Consider the following 19,966-nt stretch of genomic DNA (forward strand, 5'->3'; position numbering starts at 1 on the left):
TGTTTGTCATTTTACATTCAGGGAAGCTGTTGGAAGGGGAGTTATATGTTGGACTTAACATAATTTCCCTTTCTATAGTGGATGGAAGGTATCCTCAAATCAATTGGTGTTCCCACTCCAGTAGGGCAGGGCTATGTTAAGGAAGAGCAGATAACTGGGAGATTCTTAGTCAGATTGCTGTATTTGGGCTGTCCTGTTCTTTGAAACCACTCTTCCTCCCCACTGAAAGCTGTTATTCTTGGCACCTTGAGTTAGATGTGCACATGCACAGTACAAGCAATTATCAGCTGCTGAAAGAGACAAAACCATGCTTTCAAAACCTTTTGATAGTAGTTTTTACTTGGCACCTTTAAAGAAATGCTAGAATCCCCTATGAATTTATCCCATAGGCCCACCACCCCTGCCCCTCAAACAGGAGCCTAAAGATGTTGGCTGTAATTGAAAAACTTATGTGCAAAAGAGAACTGCTGGTATTCCCTGATGGGTAGAGGGTCACACATTTCAAAGACCGCTGATGTTTGAGGGTACTGATCTACAGGAAGCCAGGAGGCTGAAAAATCTCTTTAAGAACTGTATTACATGCTCAAAACAAAATCGAAAATTCTTTCTAGTAGCACCTTAGAGACCAACTGAGTTTGTTCCTGGTATGAGCTTTCGTGTGCATGCACACTTCTTCAGATGTGTGCATGCACACGAAAGCTCATACCAGGAACAAACTCAGTTGGTCTCTAAGGTGCTACTAGAAAGAATTTTCGATTTTGTTTTGACTATGGCAGACCAACACGGCTACCCACCTGTAACTGTATTACATGCTGTGTTTGGACCCTAAATAGTTTATTTGAAAGGGATACTAAGCTTGCTGCCACTCAGAATCAGCCTACTGCAGTAGTCTTCAATATTTTCAAATCTGGAACCCACATTTAACTAATACATGCATTGGGCAACCAAATGGATTTTAAAAAACCCTATACTGTTTATTTTCATATGGAGAAATGAATAAAAAGTACAGACGCAATATGAACTCTTAGGTTTCAAGCTCTACTTTGATGGCTTTCATAAAAGACATACAGGTAGTTGGAGACCATTGTCACATTGTGTTCTCCCTCTATTCAAGTTACGAGGTCCTTCTTCAGGGTGCTTGAAGGGTGGCAATAAATCAGAGTTGGAAGGGGCCCTGAGGATCATCTTGTCCAATATACAGCTGTCCCATGCATCAAACCTGCAACCTTGGCATTATCAGCACCATGTTCTAACCAACTGAGCTATCTAGTGAGAGGGCCTTTTCAGTTGTGTCCCATCCTCCCCGCTCTGCCCCCAAGTGTATGAAATACTTTCTCTGGTGAGAACTGCTTCACACAGACACACGGACATCTTTTTGGCACCAGGTTAAGACTTCCCTTTTCTTCACAAGCATTTGGTGAAATGTGACCCAGCTCTGTGAAGGCCTTGTTAGTGTTGCTGCGTTTTGGAGTTTTTCGGTTGGTTTATGTGGAGGCTGGGGTGATATGATTTGTGTGTTGAATTGATGGTCGTTTTTAATTTTGTATGCTTTGAAACTTGCTAAGTGTATAGTGTTGGGCAGCTAACAAAACATAATCTGCAGTTTAATAGTCTCCTGTGTAGGGTGTAGTACCCATCTACTCAAGCAACCATTAAATGAACAGGATTTGTCTGTTTCAGCAACAGAGCCAAGTGACTGAACAAAATGCCTATTGATGGTGTTAACATATAAAACCTCCTATGTAGGATGAAAAAAGCTGAAGCAGCACCTTCCTCAGTACAAGCCCGTCCATATCCCAAGATCTTCTCTGAACCCAATGCTAGATGTCCATTATGTGGTGATGAGGGAAAAGGCCCTATCTGTGGTGGTCCCCCATTTGTGGAATGTCCTTCCTCCCATTAGAAATATCAGTCCCAAATATACTTCTATAATTCCAAAGCCACATAAATAACTTTATGCCCAGGCATTTGGAGGATGTAGGAGTATTTATTGCTGTCTGCCTTGCATATTTGAGGTTTTTTAAGTTTTAATTGTGTGTTTTTGGCTACTCTCATTGTTAAATTGATAGTTTTCATTTTTAAGTTTTATCTGTACTGGTAATTTGTGTATTATATATAGCAACTGCCTTCTGAGGTCTATTACGAGAAGCAGGCTGTAACTACCGTATATCTAATGTATGATGGCACCTCTAGCATAAACATAGTAAATTGACATATGCCTTTAAAACCCAAGGTCTTCATCACAGACTATGTCTATTCAACCCAACAGAAATAAATTAGAAGCATTTTCTAAATCTGTTTTATGACACACATTAGCATTCCCCCACACAATCGGCTGCTAGTTATTTTATTAACCTTAGCCTTCCATGGCTTGTCACTATTTTACAAAGACATGCATTTCTAAACAAAACACTCTGCTTGCCAAAGAAGAAAGAAATGCCCTACTGCCCATTGTATTTCTGAGGAACCATGAAGCAAGGTTTGGGGAGGGCATTTCCAGCCAAACTGTTTTATTTGTGGCAAGTCACTTTGGGCATGATTTCTTTTGTGGGAAAGTGACATACAAATAAAATGAATGAATGAATGAATGAATGAATGAATGAATGGTGTCTATTAGCTTGTCTCTGATGCAGTTAATGTTCTGTTAAAAACAGCATTGCATTTAAAAACTCACCTGGTATAACCACAGGCATATCAAATTGAACTCTGTCCCTCCTCTCAGCAGACAATAAGCAGGCTTTGAGGAAGGAAGCTTCCTCCTTTTGCCCTGCACTAAAATGCACTCTGCTGCTGCAGGAGGGAGTGCTCTGTCCTTCTTCTAGCAGCAGATAGCAATTTTTCTTTCTTTCAGGATTGCAGCTTTTGAGAGCTTATTTGCAAGGCTGTCTTTAAGTGATCCAGTAACAAACAAGGCAAGAAAAAACTACTCCCTCTCCATCAGTAAGATTCCTACCCAATCACTTGCTCATATGTACTCGCTGTGCTACTTCTGAACTACAAACATTCAAAGGCATTTTTAAAGACTCCACAGAGTATTTGATTGCAAATAAAGAACCTATTAAATCATGAAATTGCATTTTCATACAATAAAAAACAACAACTTTCACCTCCAAACGTATACTACTAAGGTGAGATAAGTAAATAGCCACTTCTTGGGGAACTGCTTTGGATAAAAGACAAGTGTACTGTTTGGTTTTGTGATGTTATCAGGAAACAGGCCATGGTGAGCATTACTTTCCAAGAAGAGGGAGGGGGTGAACTATGTAGGACTACCTTGCACATAATTTGCTGCATGAATGTTCAGAAATGTTGTTTTTCCAGCCTACCCTTTCTAATGGTGGGGCTTGTACTACCACCAGCAGTTTATTATTTATTTCACAGAGGCTATACTCTCTCTGGGGGGACATGTTTGCAAACTAGAGGAATTATTTAATCAATTATTTTTTTAAAGAGCCTTTTCCCAATTTAGATTAGTGAATCAACTACCTAGACAAAGACTGCTTCAATGTCTTGGAAGGTGAATACCTTTAATGTTCTCAGGTCGTTTAAATTAAATTTGATCTCTTATCCAGGCTGGTGGTTTTTGTTTTTGTAGCTCTTCTTAATAGTTGATTGCTTCTTGTATATTTCTATTCTTCCCCACTAGTTTTAGTCTATTTTGAAATTATATAAGCCAATCTGCGAATCTGATCAAAGGATGAGGTATAAAACATTTAACAATGAAATTGGCCAGCAACAAAGTACAGTGGTGCCCCACTAGACAAATGCCTCGCAAGACGAAAAACTCGCTAGATGAAGGCATTCGTCTAGAGGAAGGCTGCCCCGCAAGACGAATTTGTCTATGGGGCTGCCTTGCAAGACGAACATTTTTCGTCTTTTTTTTTTTCCATCTAGCGAAAGCACGGCTGTCATTGCCGCTTCGCTAGACGAAAAACCCGCTAGACGAAAATTTTCGCAGAACGAATTATTTTCGTCTAGCGGGGCACCACTGTATTGCACTTTGAATGCAGGGAACACAGTATTTCCTCAGCTAATGTCTGATGCAAGAAAACCATGTTTGAATCCATCCCAAGAAGAGACTTCATTCCTTGGCAATGAGTTCCACAGTCCCCAAATTAAAACCTTAAAAATAAAACTTGTGTAGAAAGGATTCTATTCCCATCAACTATTTGGGTAAAATGATTGACCTTTTGCTACCCAACAAGCAACAGCTTTTTATGACTCAAGGAGGATTCAAATAGTAGAGACAAGCAACCTGAAACTACCATGCAATTCATGTAACTTTCCTCTTTACTCCTGCTAATTTAAACATCTCTCTCTATGCAACAAGGCAGCATTTGCTAAGCACTTGGATCATTAAAAAATATATTTTTCATGAAATAGCCTAACATATTGCCTATTTTTTCCATAAAAATTAAATCTGCATAATGTAATCTGAGTTTTCTTGCCACAAACACTAGAATTTTGGAACATAGTGCATGAACAGCCATATCAACAGGCGATATAGGTGGTCTGCACAAATAGATCCATCAAGATCCATTCAGCGCTTTGACCTTGTATGACAAACCCTTGTTTATCCCAGGCAGGATAAGGATCAGCAAGAGCCTAAAGGTAAAGGTAAAGGGATGCCTGACCGTTAGGTCCAGTCGCGGACGACTCTGGGGTTGCGGCGCTCATCTTGTTTTACTGGCCGAGGGAGCCGGTGTTTGTCTGCATACAGCTTCCGGGTCATGTGGCCAGCATGACTAAGCCACTTCTGGTGAAACCAGAGCAGGGCACGGAAACACCATTTACCTTCTTGCCTGAGCGGTACCTATTTATCTACTTGCACTCTGACGTGCTTTTGAACTGCTAGGTTTGCAGGAGCAGGGACCAAGCAATGGGAGCTCACTCAGTCACGGGGATTCGAACTGCTGACCTTCTGATCGGCAAGTCCTAGGCTCTGTGGTTTAGACCACAACGCCACCCGCGTCAATTGCTATACGTACAGAGTTGGTGGACAGAAGTTGTGCAAACCAGTTTTAGAGAACAAAAGCACAACACACCTCTTTCTTTACAATCAAAATCACAGTTAATCAACTGGAAATAAAAGTCAAATGTTCATAGCCAAGAACAACTTGCAGGAAAAATATTCAGATGAAGTTTAGCAGCTATACAATACCAAGTACCATAAACTTTGTATAAAGCCCATATATTTTTGCCAGTGTCTATAGTGTGTTCCATTATGCAAAAGCAACACTCCCAATTCTCCTATATTTGCAACATTGTTTACCTCATCACCACCAGTACCTGCTAAAATCATGTGAATTAAGAAGGTAAATTAATACATTTTGATAACTTAAATTTGGGCCGGAAAAGAAAAGCCCCTGGTCATGCTTAGGTCCACTCACTGCTGCAACAAGCTCTAGACATGCCAGTTTAACTAATAGCAACAACAAAATTACTACACAAGTTTAAAGAACAAGATTGCTTAAGAACCACACACTACACGAAGGTGACTTTTTTGTATTTTTATAAAATCTGCAAAGATACCACAAATTATGCATACTAAAGGCTAGATATGCACACATTTCATTCAAATAAATGAAAGTAAATATATTTCTTTTATATACAGTTTAATCCAAATTTACAATTGCATCATTTTCATGGAGGAGGTGGCATAGATAGAGCACAGGTTTGAGATGTATAACTTCAGCACACTGAAAAGATGCTATATAAAATGTATATCATCAATTCCTAGTTCCTTTGCAAAACAAAGTAGTTCTAAAAGGCTAGTTTGTGTGTAGAAATTAATTACTGGGAAATCCACTTATATTCATATACAAATATGCACATATTCATAATTGTTCTATTCAGATTCACAAGGCAATAATGACAGAAAATTGCAATGGATTTCAACCATATCCACCAAAGAAGTCTAATAAAACTAAAATGTTGGATCACTTAGGATATCTCCCAGTAATAAGGCATCAAACAGTGTTAGGCTTTATTTGTAGAAAGTTACCTGAAGACAGCTGAGTATCTCACTGTTTTGCTGTATGTAATGAAAATGCACCTATTCCTACCACTCCTTCCACTTCAGGGAAGGAGGTTTTCCGTTTCCTTATTCTAAGCATTTTAATTTACAATAACTGAAATGAACAGGTAATTACAGGTTAAGTATCCCCTTAACTTCTACCTCCCAATACAAATAACTACTATTTGAATTAATCATTTACATTTAGGAAAAGTGATGACTTGGACAATATAAGTTCAGTTGGTCGTAGCAGAGTATGAAATTTTCACTTTATTTAAACCCATTTTGACAACATTTTTAGTATGTACTATATTTGTACTTTAAATAAAAACAGTGTCAAATTTGTACTTTAAATAAAAACAGTGTCAAGTAACAAAATATAATTGTTTAAAAATAACCTCTCCTCGAAGTGCAAGTCACTTAGTAGAGCAATTAAACGGAAAACACAAGCATCTCTTCTAACTGAAAGGTGATTAGTGAGCCACATGTTATTTTATCCTTCTGCTTAAACTTAAAAGATGTAACGTTTACTAAGCCATACCCCTTCCCCTCTGCAATCTACTTTTGCCTAAGTACAAATATGAACCAGCATAAAATAAAACACCTTAAACCAAAGAGATTGATGCCTAACTCAAAATTTCATACTCAACGCAAAAGAGATCCTGAAATAAAGTAACTAAAAAGCAAAACAAAATCCAGCACCCAAGAAATGTGCACATTCCTATACAGCATGGAGTGTGCATGTACTGTTAAAAAAAATGTTGATAGTAATATATGCATTTATCAACTTATGTCATTTCTCCATTAAAAATGTCTTCTTTTTGGCTTCTATAAGTAGAAATAATGATGGAAAACTTGAATGAAAAAAGCGTTGCAAGTTACATGAGTATACCATAACTTCTTTAAGAAGTATGAGCTGAACCATAAGGCATCCCAAAGTATTTTTGCATGTAATATTGGAATGCAGATCCTGTAAACAATACATCAGGGACAGCAACACGGAGACCAATATATTTTCCCTAGGATCTCTTTGATTATTCGCCAAACACAGTACAACTGATCAAGGGCAAGTACTTGGAACTTAATTTTGTGAGAAACCAATGCGATCCTTCGTTTTCCTATACATTTGTTTTTAATCAAGCTTTAAAATAGCTCTCCCTGAAGATCCTTGAGCTAAAATACTGGCATTAGGAGTTGATCTCAAGGTTCAAGCTTAATGATAGTCTACTGCTCAGGTATATCACTTCTTGATTTTGTGGCAGTACTGTTCTGGTGTATGCTGTTACTCAACTCCTGTACAGTATTTGTAGTGGGAAAGTTTATTGGGACCCACGCCTGAGAAGCAGCTGTAGAATTACCAGCAAGGATCTTGGAAGAATTGGATTGATGTCTATGACGATCACTTTCCTCACCAGTTGGATGTCTTTTTCTCCCAGATTCTTCACTAATGGGAGGCTGAAAGAAAGTATGGAAATATTATTATACCCTTGCAGTTATCAGAACTGATTATGATCTAGTTTTGAACCTCAAAGCCTGAGCATTTAATGGTTACTCCAAATGACTGAAGTGCAGTGACATCATGCCAAAATATTAGAAATTGTTTCTTGAATAAATAAAGGGAATGCGGCCTGCATGAAAGGTATCAAATACAACTCAGCAATAACATTTTCTCTTTTAAGACCTGCTTTGCTCTAGTTGTCACTGTCAGGTATCCAAGATTATTTATACAGATGACATATACAAAGTTTCATAATGCAGAAAGCAGAATAGAAAATGTGCAGCATGACTACAAACTGGTTTGGCATTTCAGACCATCTTACATTTCAGAGTATCTTAAACATACCCTCCAATCATAACAGACATTTGTTAACTTTACATTAAATTTGGGGGATGTATCTCTTAAATCAGTCAGTAATGTTAATACACTAAATTAATTTGCTTGAGATATCTTGAACACTTACATCTACTCTGAAGTCTTCTAATCTTTTAAAGTTACAGAGGTATTCTTGAAGTTTTGGATCAATAGGTGGAGTTTTAGACTGTGAATACTTTAGATAAGCCCAAAATTTTTCTAGTCCATAGAGTTGACCTATTAAGAGAACATGTTGGAGATGTCTTAAAACTAATTAAGCATGAAGTCAAGGAATATTACACAACACCATTATGAACAAGGTGTTACCAGATTCATAGTCTCTCTTTGTTTCTTCTTGGAAATCTTTGAAGATCTCCTGCCTGAACTTTTTTTCCAGCCCATAGCTGTAAAACCGGAACAAACACTCCAGACCATATCTGTAGAACAGTGAATAAAGAATAAGAGCACAAAAATCTCTTGATGATGTTTTACCATATTTATTGTTCTCCTTATAGCAAAAACAACAAAACATCACTTTAAGGATTAGCCATGGGAATCTAGGAAGTTTACCCAGCTGTTCCAGTTTTCATAAGCTAGTTCTCTCTCTCTCTCTCTCTCTCTCTCTCTCTCCCTCCCTCCCTCTCTCTCTCTCTCTCTCTCTCTCTCACACACACACACACACACACCCCATACCCCTCAGTACAGGCAGCTACCTTGTTTCTTGCTGAGTATGCCATAGCCTGAAAACAGAACAGCATATTTTCACGTTGACTTTTACAGAAGGAATTTAGGTATGATGAAGTGGAGGTGGGGATTCTACATGATAAACGACTGTGCTTACACTAGTTAACTGTAGCTACATAGTGGAGAAACATACCTGGACTTAATTTTGGACAGTGCCCAGGCCCTGGTGTGAGCTATTTTCATGTTGATCAGCACATTAGTGGTGAGTATACTGCTATCAAATATAACCAGACTTGTAAATAATCCCACAAAGTTTCCTAATCATATGTTATTTAAAACAAAAAATGGGGATGGTGGAAGCACCTGCCTGTTGGGTTTTTCTGTCATTTGCTTTGAATCAAAACTCTGGCAAAAATGTAGACATTGAAAAAAGAATCTTTCCATTTGTTTAGTGCACCCAAAGCTGCTATCCAATGAGGAAGACTGGACAGCCAAGGATTCCTAGCAAACAGTCTCTTAAATTATCCATCTGATAATTTTTTACAGTCTGTTGTAAGCTCCATATTCAAGAGTAAACACTGCATGATGGAAAGAAATCTTAGTTTTCTATTCTGCAGCGGGAACCACTTTGTTTTGCTATACTAATGCTTCAGAAGCACCAAAGCAATGCCACTAATATTGCTCCACAAGTTGGCACTCGGTTCCTGTACCATATATGACTTTACAAGTCAAACAAAGCACTACCTGTAGTGTTCTTTTGCATCATCTAGAGCAAGTTGCTTGAATTCTTCATACATTTTCTTGTTAAAGTGGTCTCTGAGGAAAAAGGACCAGAAACGAAATAGTGTGTTCATTTCTTGAGACTGGCCGATTCCCAATCGTTTCCTTTCTGGAGACAAAAATAATAATAAGGTAGCAAAGGTGAAAGATAATCTATTTAGCATTCTAATTCTATTTTCTTCAGAACAGATGCTTTGTATGAACCTATGCCACAAAATAGTAACAAAAAACAATACACCTTACACTACAGCTTGAAAACAAGTGAACGTTAAAGTCACTTAGGGCATTCATTTATTTCTGTTTCTGCCATGTTCCAGTGAGGTCAGGGCATCAAAACACAAACCTGATTTTTCTATAAAGATAACTAAGAGGCAATTTTTGGCCATGCTTCCTTTCCTGTGCAGAGAGCCCTGAAAAGCTGCCCTGAGGGCAAAAGGATGCAGAGGGATAATCAAAACTGCCTCCCCTTTTACTTCAGCAGGAACACCCACTTGCGATCCAAGTCCCTTCCAAAAATATGTAGTTATAGAACATTGTTGACATCCTACAAGCTATAAGAACAAACACAAAGCAAGAACATAAATGGTTATGGTTCTTAGAACTAAAGACAAAAGGCTATTTCCCATTAAAGTTGCAGGAAAAAATATCGTATTTTTTACCATTTAGGCATCTACGGCGATATTTGTGGTACACTTGCTGTGTAAAACCATTTTCTTTTAGAAGTTCATGAGAAGGATGCTGAAATTTAGGAAGCGAATTTGGAGTACAGCCGTAACTTCCAGATAGTGGAGCACCTTCCAATGGCGATGCATTTGAACTACTATTGAAAATAGAAGATAAGCTGCTTAAATTCTTCAGAACATTTTTGAATATAGGTAATTGTGCATTCTCTTTTAATGAATAATGTAGAACCAACTTTCCAACCCTGTCACCAATAGGCGATTGTCAAAGTTAAAGTCAAATCGAACATTCCGAATGCCTCCAGCGGCTATACTAATTTCAAAATGAAGGTGGCAAGACTACATTGAAATGTATAGCAGGAGGCATGGTTAAATAAAAATATTTCTCTTATCATGCTAGCTTTTTGCATGAAGAGAATTCTGGGCAGACGGAAACATAAAATATGCCATCTGTTGCCTGCATTTTGAAGTAGGAGATTCTCAAGGTGTATACCACAACACACTTTCCCCAAAAGGTTCAGGCTGGAGTATAATGAATGTACAATGAAAATTATTTATGTTTAGCAAACCCAATAGATTTGGATCTACATATACTTTTGAGCAAGCCCTTTCTAGTGTGATGTCCTGCCATACCTAACTCTTTATTCAGCTCTGCTTTTTCTGACAATTTGTTAGAACTCTGTAGGATTGCAAAGGCCCTTCAGTTCTGGCACAACAGATATGGAATTACCACAGAACACTCCTCTTGCTGCCACTACAGAAAACAAGTCTAAATGACAGTATTATTTACTATACATCCAAGGAAGGTTTCATAACTGCATTCAGGTATTACCTACTGCTTAGTCCTATGCTGGAACTTCATGACTGTTCCCTGCTGTGACCATGACAATGGTTGCATTTGGATAATTAAAAAATGATTCAGCCTCCTGAATCTTCATGTAACTGCTTTGCTCCTACCTTCATGAGCAGGAAAACAATCCAGAAAGCTGGTTTAAACCAGGGGTTTATATCCTAGCTTCCCAGTTCAGATGTAGCTACTTGGATTGCCTCCCCGTGCACTTAAAAAGAAGTAAAGCAATTGCATGTGAATGCAGGTGGTTTGTTTTTATCACAAATGATTGTCCAAATGTAGCCATTGAGACAATGCCTGCACTTAACTAGATAAAAATGTTTTCACAAATATTGATGCCAGATGCAATACAAATGTAAGCCAACAATGTGGCAAGTGCCTGTAAACTGTGTGCTACCATTCATAAGCACAAGCTGTTTTGTGTAATACAAATTTGTGTTCTGGAAGAGATTTCCATTCCATTTATATACATGGAATCTATTTCTATGAAACTCCTGACAATATGCTTGCAGGTTATGCTCACCAACAGGCAAACCTGAACATATCTTGTAGTTAGGGGCTGTATGTGTTTGTTTTGAAGGATACCCACCATTTATAAATAATAATTTCCCCAACATAATAGGTGTGAGCACTTGCTCTTTCCCTCTACAGTTGCTGCTCACGTGTGTAAACCTTGCAGCTTTTAAGAGTATTTCATTCCTCTCATTATTCTTTGCCTCTTACTTGCTTTGTTATATTGTGTAATTAAACAATTTTATAATGATCCTATGAACACAGAAGATTAAACTAAGTTATAATCTTAAAAAAATATTGCTACCTTATAGAAGATGTTCTTGGCCTGTGATCCTTGGAATCCATTACCCAGCCAACATGACATTCTAATGGAGGGTTTGTACTATGCCGTGTTTTTCTTTTCCTTCGTGTCTACAATAAAATATAACATTATAATTTCCTGATGTGACTGGTGCCACTTTTCTGAAGAATCACAGCCTAATTAAAGTCAAGTTTCATAAAGTTTCACATTGTATATCATATGCATTGTGAGGTCATAGAGCTTGACTACCCAACTGCCTAGCCTTAAACAAGAAGTTAACAGTGTGAATATTTCACAATGGATTTAGCAGTTTTGGTCAAATCCAAAATTATTATTTCCTACACTACAATATTTGAGCAGCAGGAATTTTGAAAGTGTTACAAAGCCTGTGCTCTCTGGCAATAAGAAACAACAGTAAGTATTATGATCTGAAAGTTTATGTAGACAGAATTTAGCTACCTTAACATCAATGGATCTTGCTTCTTTAACCACAGGATAGAACCTTGGTGTTTTGTTAGGATCTTGTAGCCTTGGTGTACGAGGTGTTTTGGGTGTTCTGGTAGGGTGGACTCTAGGAGATTCCGGGACAGCTGTTGGCAGTGAGCGAGCCATTGTTGTTGGAGGTATTTCTTGGATGCCAAACAATTTACAAGCCAGCTCTTCAGTTAAGTCTAAACAAAAAGACCAGCAGATTAACAGATGAACACTAGGCACCTTGCTTTCTGTTGCTCTTCAAGGCCTTTTACCCGGCTCTGTGTTTATCTGTTTCTTTAAATTTAATGTTATCTTCTTTTATTAACTTCTTAGTATAACTATTTTTAATTAAGATTCCCCCCTTTTTACTTGTAAGAAAAATTCATTGCATATACTCTCAGTATGTATAAAGTAAGCCCCTTGTAACAGGAAACACTATCAGCACCTGGAACTCCATGTGAATAGTGAAGGACTCATGAAGTTCTCAATCAGGTTGCACCATATCAACTACCATCTTGATAACTTATAATTTTGCAACATTATGAATATATACCTTGTTGAGATCTTGGAGGACCTGGAGGAATCTCCTGATTTGGATCAATTGAATGCTCAGGTGTAAGATTGTCAAATTCTTCTTTACTAATGAGATTTAACTTCTTAAAGTTTTCAACTTCTTGCTGAAGTGGAGATAAAAGCTTCTGTAACAATGTATCATAAATTATAGGATAATAGCTGAAACAAGCCATATCAACATGAACTATTTGTTAAATAATCACATATTATTTACTAATATCAATCAAGTTGCCAAACAGAAATATTTTGATAGCAAGAATGATTAAGAATGCTGCTCAGCCAACTGTCCCATCTTTTTTAATATGCAGGAGAAAAGCAAATTGTACCCTAATCTCTCACATCTCCAGTTGTGTATAGCATTATATGCCAACAGTAGGCAGGCATGGGTGTAGCCAAGGGGGAGCAACTACCACCCCCAGCAAGTAAATCAATAAAAATAATGGAGGTTCCGCCCCCGGTAACATGAAGCTTGTCCCCCCTAACATAAATTCTGGCTACACTCACAATGGTGGGCATTATCTTTGGATAAACAAAACCTGCTATGTTCCACACACTGAGTAATATCGCAGGCCCACAGTAATTTCATTTAAAAATCTAAGAAAATGCCTTGATCTCAAGATTCTGTGCCTAAAGCAGGAAAAGACCTGCTTTAAACACTGAACCTAATAAAAGATAGTAACAGAAAACCTAGACACACCAGACAAATGACTACTAAGCCATTAGTTTCTCAATTTAAATGTATCTTGTTCTTCTGCAAACATGTCACTTATTATTTTTTAAAATTGATCTAGCTCAAATATTGACAATGAGTTCATTCATTTAAAGTCTAAATTCCAGTATTACCAACACAAGACCAAAACTTTATTAGCATATGGATTTCTACTTAATTTACCACTGTTGATAATCTGAGCCCACGACATATGTATTTGATTCAATAAACATTTAATACCTATTTATTAACCATTCATTAACAGATCACACACATAATTACCTTCAAAGCAATGCAATCATTTTCACTCTGTTCTGTCCACAAATCTTGTTCATAGTAGTATAAGCCATCATTAATAACTTTGGCAAGTTCTGATGTAATTTTTGCTCGTGAGACATGGTTGCCAGTGCGATCTCCTCCAGGATGTTTTCTCATATATGGTGGTGTTTGTGTTACAATCAAAATCTTATTTACATCCTGATCATCAATTTCATAATCTGAATCACTATCTGACCACTCAGTGAATGTATTTTTTCGGCCTTCTATTTGTTCCATCTCTTCATCAAATAAAAAATCAAGTTCTTCCTGTTCTTGTTCCTCTAAAGGCAGTGGCTGCTGCTGTCCTGATGTCTCCTCAAGTGCAGGCACAGATTCCTGGAAAAGGCAAAAGTGTTTCACACTTTCAGTGAATCAAAGCTAAATATCACTTCTTGAAATAATATTGGGAAGGTATCTAAATGGAAATAAAACGAACAGAGGAATTAACTGCAGGAATAGCAGTTTCAGCATCCCAAGTCATACAAAATGGAACAAAAAGATTAACAAATTATCATTTACGCTTCTTAAAACCACACCTTTTTTCTTAGGCTTACAACTCAATTTAAAAAAATAGTTCTATAGTGTAATAAGAGTTCTAACACTGGCCACAATTCAACAGAGAGCCAAACATGCTTAAGCCTACTGATTTCAATATGCTGATTGTGGCTGGCATGTTTTGATCATGGCTGGCATGTTTCACATATTTTTCTTTTCTTTTCCCAAAACAAATTCAGTAGCATGTCACCTATGGCTGCTTTCCACAGATGTGGGTTATAATGCAAGCACATCTACCAATGATGGATCCATGTAGCTTTAAGTACCTCCCTCCTAAGAAAAACACAATAACAAGGTGAAGACCAGTCTAGTGCCAGCAGGAGCAACTGTGCAGAGCTTGTCTACCCTTCCCTGCCTAAAAGTGCTGCTCCTGTTCCCATTACTTTAGCAATGCGGAAATGAGGGAAAGGACACTAGCCCCTGCTGCAGTGAGTGAACCATAGGCCACTGGAAAGTAAACCCATTTCAATTCAAGTAAAAGAATCAGCAAAAGAATACCAACATGGGCACAGATGGACACAAGTGCCTATACACAACTCAGCATGTAATTGTGGCATTATCAAGCTGATCTCCCTCCTCTAACTTTCCCCCCTTCCATATGCATCTTGCCTATTCACATTTAAGCTCAAGGACAAAGCTTATGTCTATTAAAAAAAATACTGTGAGGCACTTTGGAAAACAGTATGTAAAGGCGAATAAAATGAATAATTAACAGAGACAATTTGTGCTTGAGACCAAAATCACTAAAAGAATACAGTATATTTGCTAAAGTTATGATGGCCTGAAGGCTGTACTTCGACATGTGTCTACGTCAGGCAAGCCAACCTGCGGCCCTCCAGATGTTTTGGCCTACAACTCCCATGATCCCTAGCTAACAGGACCAGTGGGTCAGGGATGATGGGAATTGTAGTCCAAAACATCTGGAGAGCCGAAGGTTGGGGATGCCTGGTCTAGGTCATGGTACATCACATCCCATGTCTCAATCCACATTTTCAAAGTTGAACAGGAAATGATCAACTATTTTGACACATAGTCCCTTTATAAAGTTAGCCAGAAAAATCAACAGAGAAATCAACACATAATCTCATTTTATCACCAAATCTAAATTCATTTGAATGTGTCTTATTCTCTAGCATTTCAGGTACAGAACTATCCTGAAATACTTTTTACAGTATCTGGAAGACACATAACTTAGAACATCTTACAATACCTTTGGCTTTGCTGGGGATGGACGATGTCTTTTTTTAACTTCTATCCAGGGTTCAGAGTCCAGATCCGGCAAGCTTGTAGATAATCCTTTAGACATTGTTTGAAGGTTACTTGTTTCAGTGCTTTTCTTAGTATTTAGACTTCCCATTCTTGGAGAACTTGGTGCAGATTCTAAGATTGAAAATTATTTCTGTATTTAGAACAGATCAGGCTATTGTTTATTATAGTTTGACTTGCTATTTTTAATAATAATAATAATAATAATAATAATAATAATAATAATAATAATTTTATTTATACCCCGCCCTTCCCAGCCAGAAAACCGGGCTCAGGGCGGCTAACATCAATTAAAATCACAGCAAGAAACATAAAAACGATCAATTTAAAATAACAGATTAAAATACAAATTTAAAAATTCAATTAGAACTGCAGGTCTCAATTTCAAAAATAACCCACCAATAAAAGATGAAGCATAAATATTAAATATTTTTCTTTCATGAAGTTGACCTACTTTTCCATTCATGTCCTTATTGGTATGTGTTTTAAGACAAATAAGTCTACAGAATATTTTAAAATGTAAGGTGTAGCTGACAAGTGTAGAACTGCAGCTTTGAATCATTCACTGATTTACTGTCACGTTCCCCTCATGTTTAGTTGGTAGGACAGTAATAAGAAAAATTAAAGAGTTGATTCCTCCTCTGACTCAGACGTCAAGGCCAACAACACTTATATCACTGACCAGAAAGGAAATCATTCCCAGTTTTGGGAGATAACTACAACCATTAATTGAACTACATGGCAAAAGAAGGTATACTAGGTGGCAGGCAACTTGAAAAATAGGTAGAAAGAGTGGAAACAAAAAGCAGCAACAAACAAGTGTCTTGGGGAGGCAAAGCAGTCCAAGCCCTGGAATATCCCAGCAGCTGGTGCTGAAAAGGAAATCTCATGAAGGTTCTATTCTAGTGCAGTTATTGCCACCTTAGCCAATCTACTTGCATATTCAAGTGTCATCAAAAGGAAGGCAACTGCAATAGAAGTCAGGCTGTTCATTGTCCAAGATAGGAAAGATGTTTTCACCTAAAGAACCCTCAACTTAGTGCTCCCTTGGATTAAGATCAAACTTCAAGCAGTACAGTGAGACAGTAGCATGGGGGTGGCCTACTGCACAAGAAAGGGAGTTCTGTGCATGTCCTCAGCCTACAGAAGTTCACATGTTTTTCTGAGTTAGGTGGAAAAAGAAATAAAAATACCTTACCAGTATGTGAACCAAAAACTTTGCCTGGTATAAATTCTGGACAGTTAATAAGCTGAGAAAAGTCTGTTTGTGGAGGTCTGCGTGGAGAGGGTCCTGGAATTGGCCATTTCTCTGGTTCTACTCTTTTCCTCATCTTCTGATCCACTATTTCTACTTCTGTACTGTCCTTTAAAGCCTAGATGACACAAATACATAAATACAAATAAACTGTAATGTTGTATAACACTTTTTTTTGTTTCAAATGGCTGTTTCATATACTTAGCTTATCAATAGGATTCACATTTCATCATGAAGCCAACAATGCCTTTCGGATTATCTATTTTTTCTTTGTATCAAAGGGATATCCAAGAGCAGAGATTGCTTGTTTCCTAAATCTTGCAAGAGTGAGAGATCATACACTTCCATTTCGAAACATGAAGTCCACCCCAAAAGTGCTACCACATCTTGACTTATTTTTTATAGTTCCAATGGGTATGTTCTGACCTATTTCTTTCAAAATGAATTTTGTAATTGTTTCAATTATTCCTGACAATGTAGGATTGATACCAAGAAGGACCAATGTACCTCTTCTTGCTGGTAAGGAGCCAATAACGTATTCTGCTTTACTAAGATGTATTACTGGTTGTTTGTGTTTTTTTAAAGGAGCACGTATTTTTCACCCTTCTGCAGAAAAGCAATTTAGAATTACCACATTTGTTTTCTTAAAGTTCTATATTTAACAGCCTTCAATGGCAAGTGAAATAACCAAAATATGCTGAAATTAATTTTATATTGATCAGCTTGCATATTAGACAAGTGTTGCTTTGGTATTTTTTTATTTCAAATGTACTATTTTATAAAAACTGATTTTGAAGCATTAAGTAGTTTTAGGTTAGACAAAAAATTGAACCAAGTTTTGTTAAGTTTCTAATTCAAGTTTCCAAAAAAGACCCCCCCCAAAAAATGATTTATATTACAATAGAGACTAAAAACTGAAATTTGGCTTACCTCTAATATTAGACTAACATTTGTAGTAAGAGCCTGCACACGATGGAAACTGGCAATCAAAGAAATAGGCAAGAATCCTTGCTGGTCCATCTTTCTCCTCAAGAAGAAGTCTCTTTCCAAGTTTTCTACACTGAAATAATACTCACTAAATAAAAAAGAATGTTTGGTTAGCCCACTATGTTCTTCTAAACTACCATCACCCTTTATCAAAGCTGGCTTAGTATCTCTTTGTAGTAATTATTTGTTTTCTCACTGTACTAACTATTTGAAGATATTATCCTATACCACTGTGAATATTAAATAATAATAAAATAACTTATCTTAATAAAGTACCATTGCTTCACTTACCATGAGCAGTAAAAGCAGTCATAGGAATGGTTTATGCTAGCCTGAGTGAAGACAGACTGTTAGCTCCTTCCCCAGCTTTGCTGAGTAAACTTGTTCGTTTCACTGCTGTCTGCTAAAGGCCTAAAGAGGAAATCAAAGAGGGTTGCTTCTGTGGGGAGAAACAGGGGGAAAGGAGCGAAGAGGGAATCTCAGGAAGAAGATAGCAAAAACTGAGTGCTTTGACAGAGGATGGAGAGATGCTTCAGGACAGGAGAGAATGAAGCCTGCTATGCATTGGGCCCACTGAAGCTTGGTTGCTTTTCAACCCCCAACTAGAAAGAAGTACCTTTCACACTAAGTAGCCAATAGTACATTCACAGTTGGGATGAAAAAACAACCAACAAAACTTGATTTGCCAAAGTGAAACTATATATTGGGAGAAAGACAATGAGCTCATGTTACAGATAGAAGACTTGTTGCAGGAATCTCTGGTCAAGGACAGCTTTTGCAGACACACATGTATTCTAAATTGTCTTGTATGGGTGACAGAGAGGGGACCCTTTCTAGTAGCTACTTTGGAAGATGAAAAACATATACACATCTCCATCTACTTTAGCAAGAGCCATCAAACGGGACTCTTCTGATAAGTCCTCAAGCTGGCTTGTGCCATCCTTTGAAAAGTATCTGCAGAGTTGAGAACTGCCTATGAGATGAGAAGGAATGTATTAGGGTAATTCCTTTGAGGAATGCTTTGTTTCAGAAGCCTGTTTTGACTGTGGCAAAATCAGATAAAATGCACAGCTTTGGGAAGTTATTATTTGCTTCATCAAAGGAAGAACTTCTCCCTGCCTGGGCAATTGTGGCTTAGAGGAGCAGAGTCTATTTTGGGCTTCAGAAATGCCCTCCATTTCAGTTTGACAGTCTTCAATAATTAGATGGCTATTGGGCTTCCATGTAGGGCAAATTCCCATCTGCTCCACACCTTTGCGTTTGCGATCAGGTTTGACAAACCAGCGTCACTCATGTTTTCTGGAAACTTTTTGCTTCTGAGTTCACCCTAGAATGTTCTGTTATGAAACTAGAAGCAAAGGAAGCCTTATGATTTCAAAATCTGGTAGGACTCTAGATCAAAGCAGTCTACATCAAGCCCAGATTTGGCAACATCTTAATCACAGGTTTGACAGACTTGGATTATTTTTCTTTCTCCATGTGCAGAGCATGTTTGATTTTTGTCTTCGCAGGAGTTCTCAGGAAGAGCCACAAGAGTAGAGAAAACAAGAAAGCCAGACAGATGAAGGCAGGTTTCTTTTTCTTCCATAAGACAAAGATAAGGAAAAGAAAAGGTGCTGAAAAATTAACAGGTTAGAAAGAAGAGCCAGTTGAAGTGAAGAAAGGGCATAGAAGAGATTTTCCTTCTCAGGAAAACCAGGATATGAACAGGAGTCTACTCAGCAGAAGCCAAACTATTAACTGTTTCCTGTCTTCAATCAGGCAGTAGAATGCTTTTTCACCCCAACTAAGAACAGCCACTGTATAGAAATACAGAACAGGAGTAATATACAATTAGAGTACACACACCTACTATGGTAAGCATTATCGTATGACTAGAATGTATAATTATTTGCAACAAAACGAACTGCACAGTTGGGTACACATGCTGATCTTATCCCTGTTTTCAATACAGTGCAGAAGTAAATGCCCATGTTAAAAAAAGAGTCATTTTATTTTCTCTCTACCTTGCATCAGTAATGTGTAACTTCAGTATTCGAGAATAAGACTATCAATAGCTTTCAATGGCTACACTCTGCTTCCATGGTTGGAGGCCATGAAGGCAGTTTGCTTCAGAACACTAGTGGCTAGAAATGGCAGAAGGGAGAGTGCTC

At 37.7% G+C, this 19,966-nt stretch overlaps 1 protein-coding gene and 1 long non-coding RNA gene across 4 annotated transcripts in view; one reads left to right on the forward strand and one right to left on the reverse strand.

Moving 5' to 3' along the window:
• Window positions 1-5,495: 5,495 nt before the first annotated feature.
• LARP1B (La ribonucleoprotein 1B) overlaps window positions 5,496-19,966 on the reverse strand; it is a 28,246-nt gene continuing 13,775 nt past the window's right edge. For 2 of the 3 annotated variants that reach the window (XM_033159670.1, XM_033159668.1), the window contains exons 8-19: window positions 17,757-17,901; window positions 16,770-16,944; window positions 15,516-15,685; window positions 13,715-14,086; window positions 12,704-12,848; window positions 12,136-12,347; window positions 11,680-11,786; window positions 9,992-10,152; window positions 9,297-9,441; window positions 8,196-8,305; window positions 7,978-8,105; window positions 5,496-7,471 (exon numbers count right to left, since the gene is read on the reverse strand). In XM_033159670.1, coding sequence (XP_033015561.1) covers window positions 7,241-7,471; window positions 7,978-8,105; window positions 8,196-8,305; window positions 9,297-9,441; window positions 9,992-10,152; window positions 11,680-11,786; window positions 12,136-12,347; window positions 12,704-12,848; window positions 13,715-14,086; window positions 15,516-15,685; window positions 16,770-16,944; window positions 17,757-17,901 — 2,101 coding nt within the window. In that variant the 3' untranslated portion in view covers window positions 5,496-7,240. The remainder of the gene's footprint in view (window positions 7,472-7,977; window positions 8,106-8,195; window positions 8,306-9,296; window positions 9,442-9,991; window positions 10,153-11,679; window positions 11,787-12,135; window positions 12,348-12,703; window positions 12,849-13,714; window positions 14,087-15,515; window positions 15,686-16,769; window positions 16,945-17,756; window positions 17,902-19,966) is intronic. The other variant, XM_033159669.1, reaches the window with a different exon arrangement.
• LOC117052655 lies at window positions 11,930-19,851 on the forward strand. The gene is made up of 3 exons (XR_004427302.1): window positions 11,930-12,090; window positions 17,307-17,345; window positions 19,325-19,851. It is a non-coding gene; the product is annotated as an uncharacterized LOC117052655 (long non-coding RNA).

Source organism: Lacerta agilis, chromosome 9 (genome assembly GCF_009819535.1).
Source record: "Lacerta agilis isolate rLacAgi1 chromosome 9, rLacAgi1.pri, whole genome shotgun sequence".
Classification (NCBI taxonomy): Eukaryota; Metazoa; Chordata; class Lepidosauria; order Squamata; family Lacertidae; genus Lacerta; species Lacerta agilis.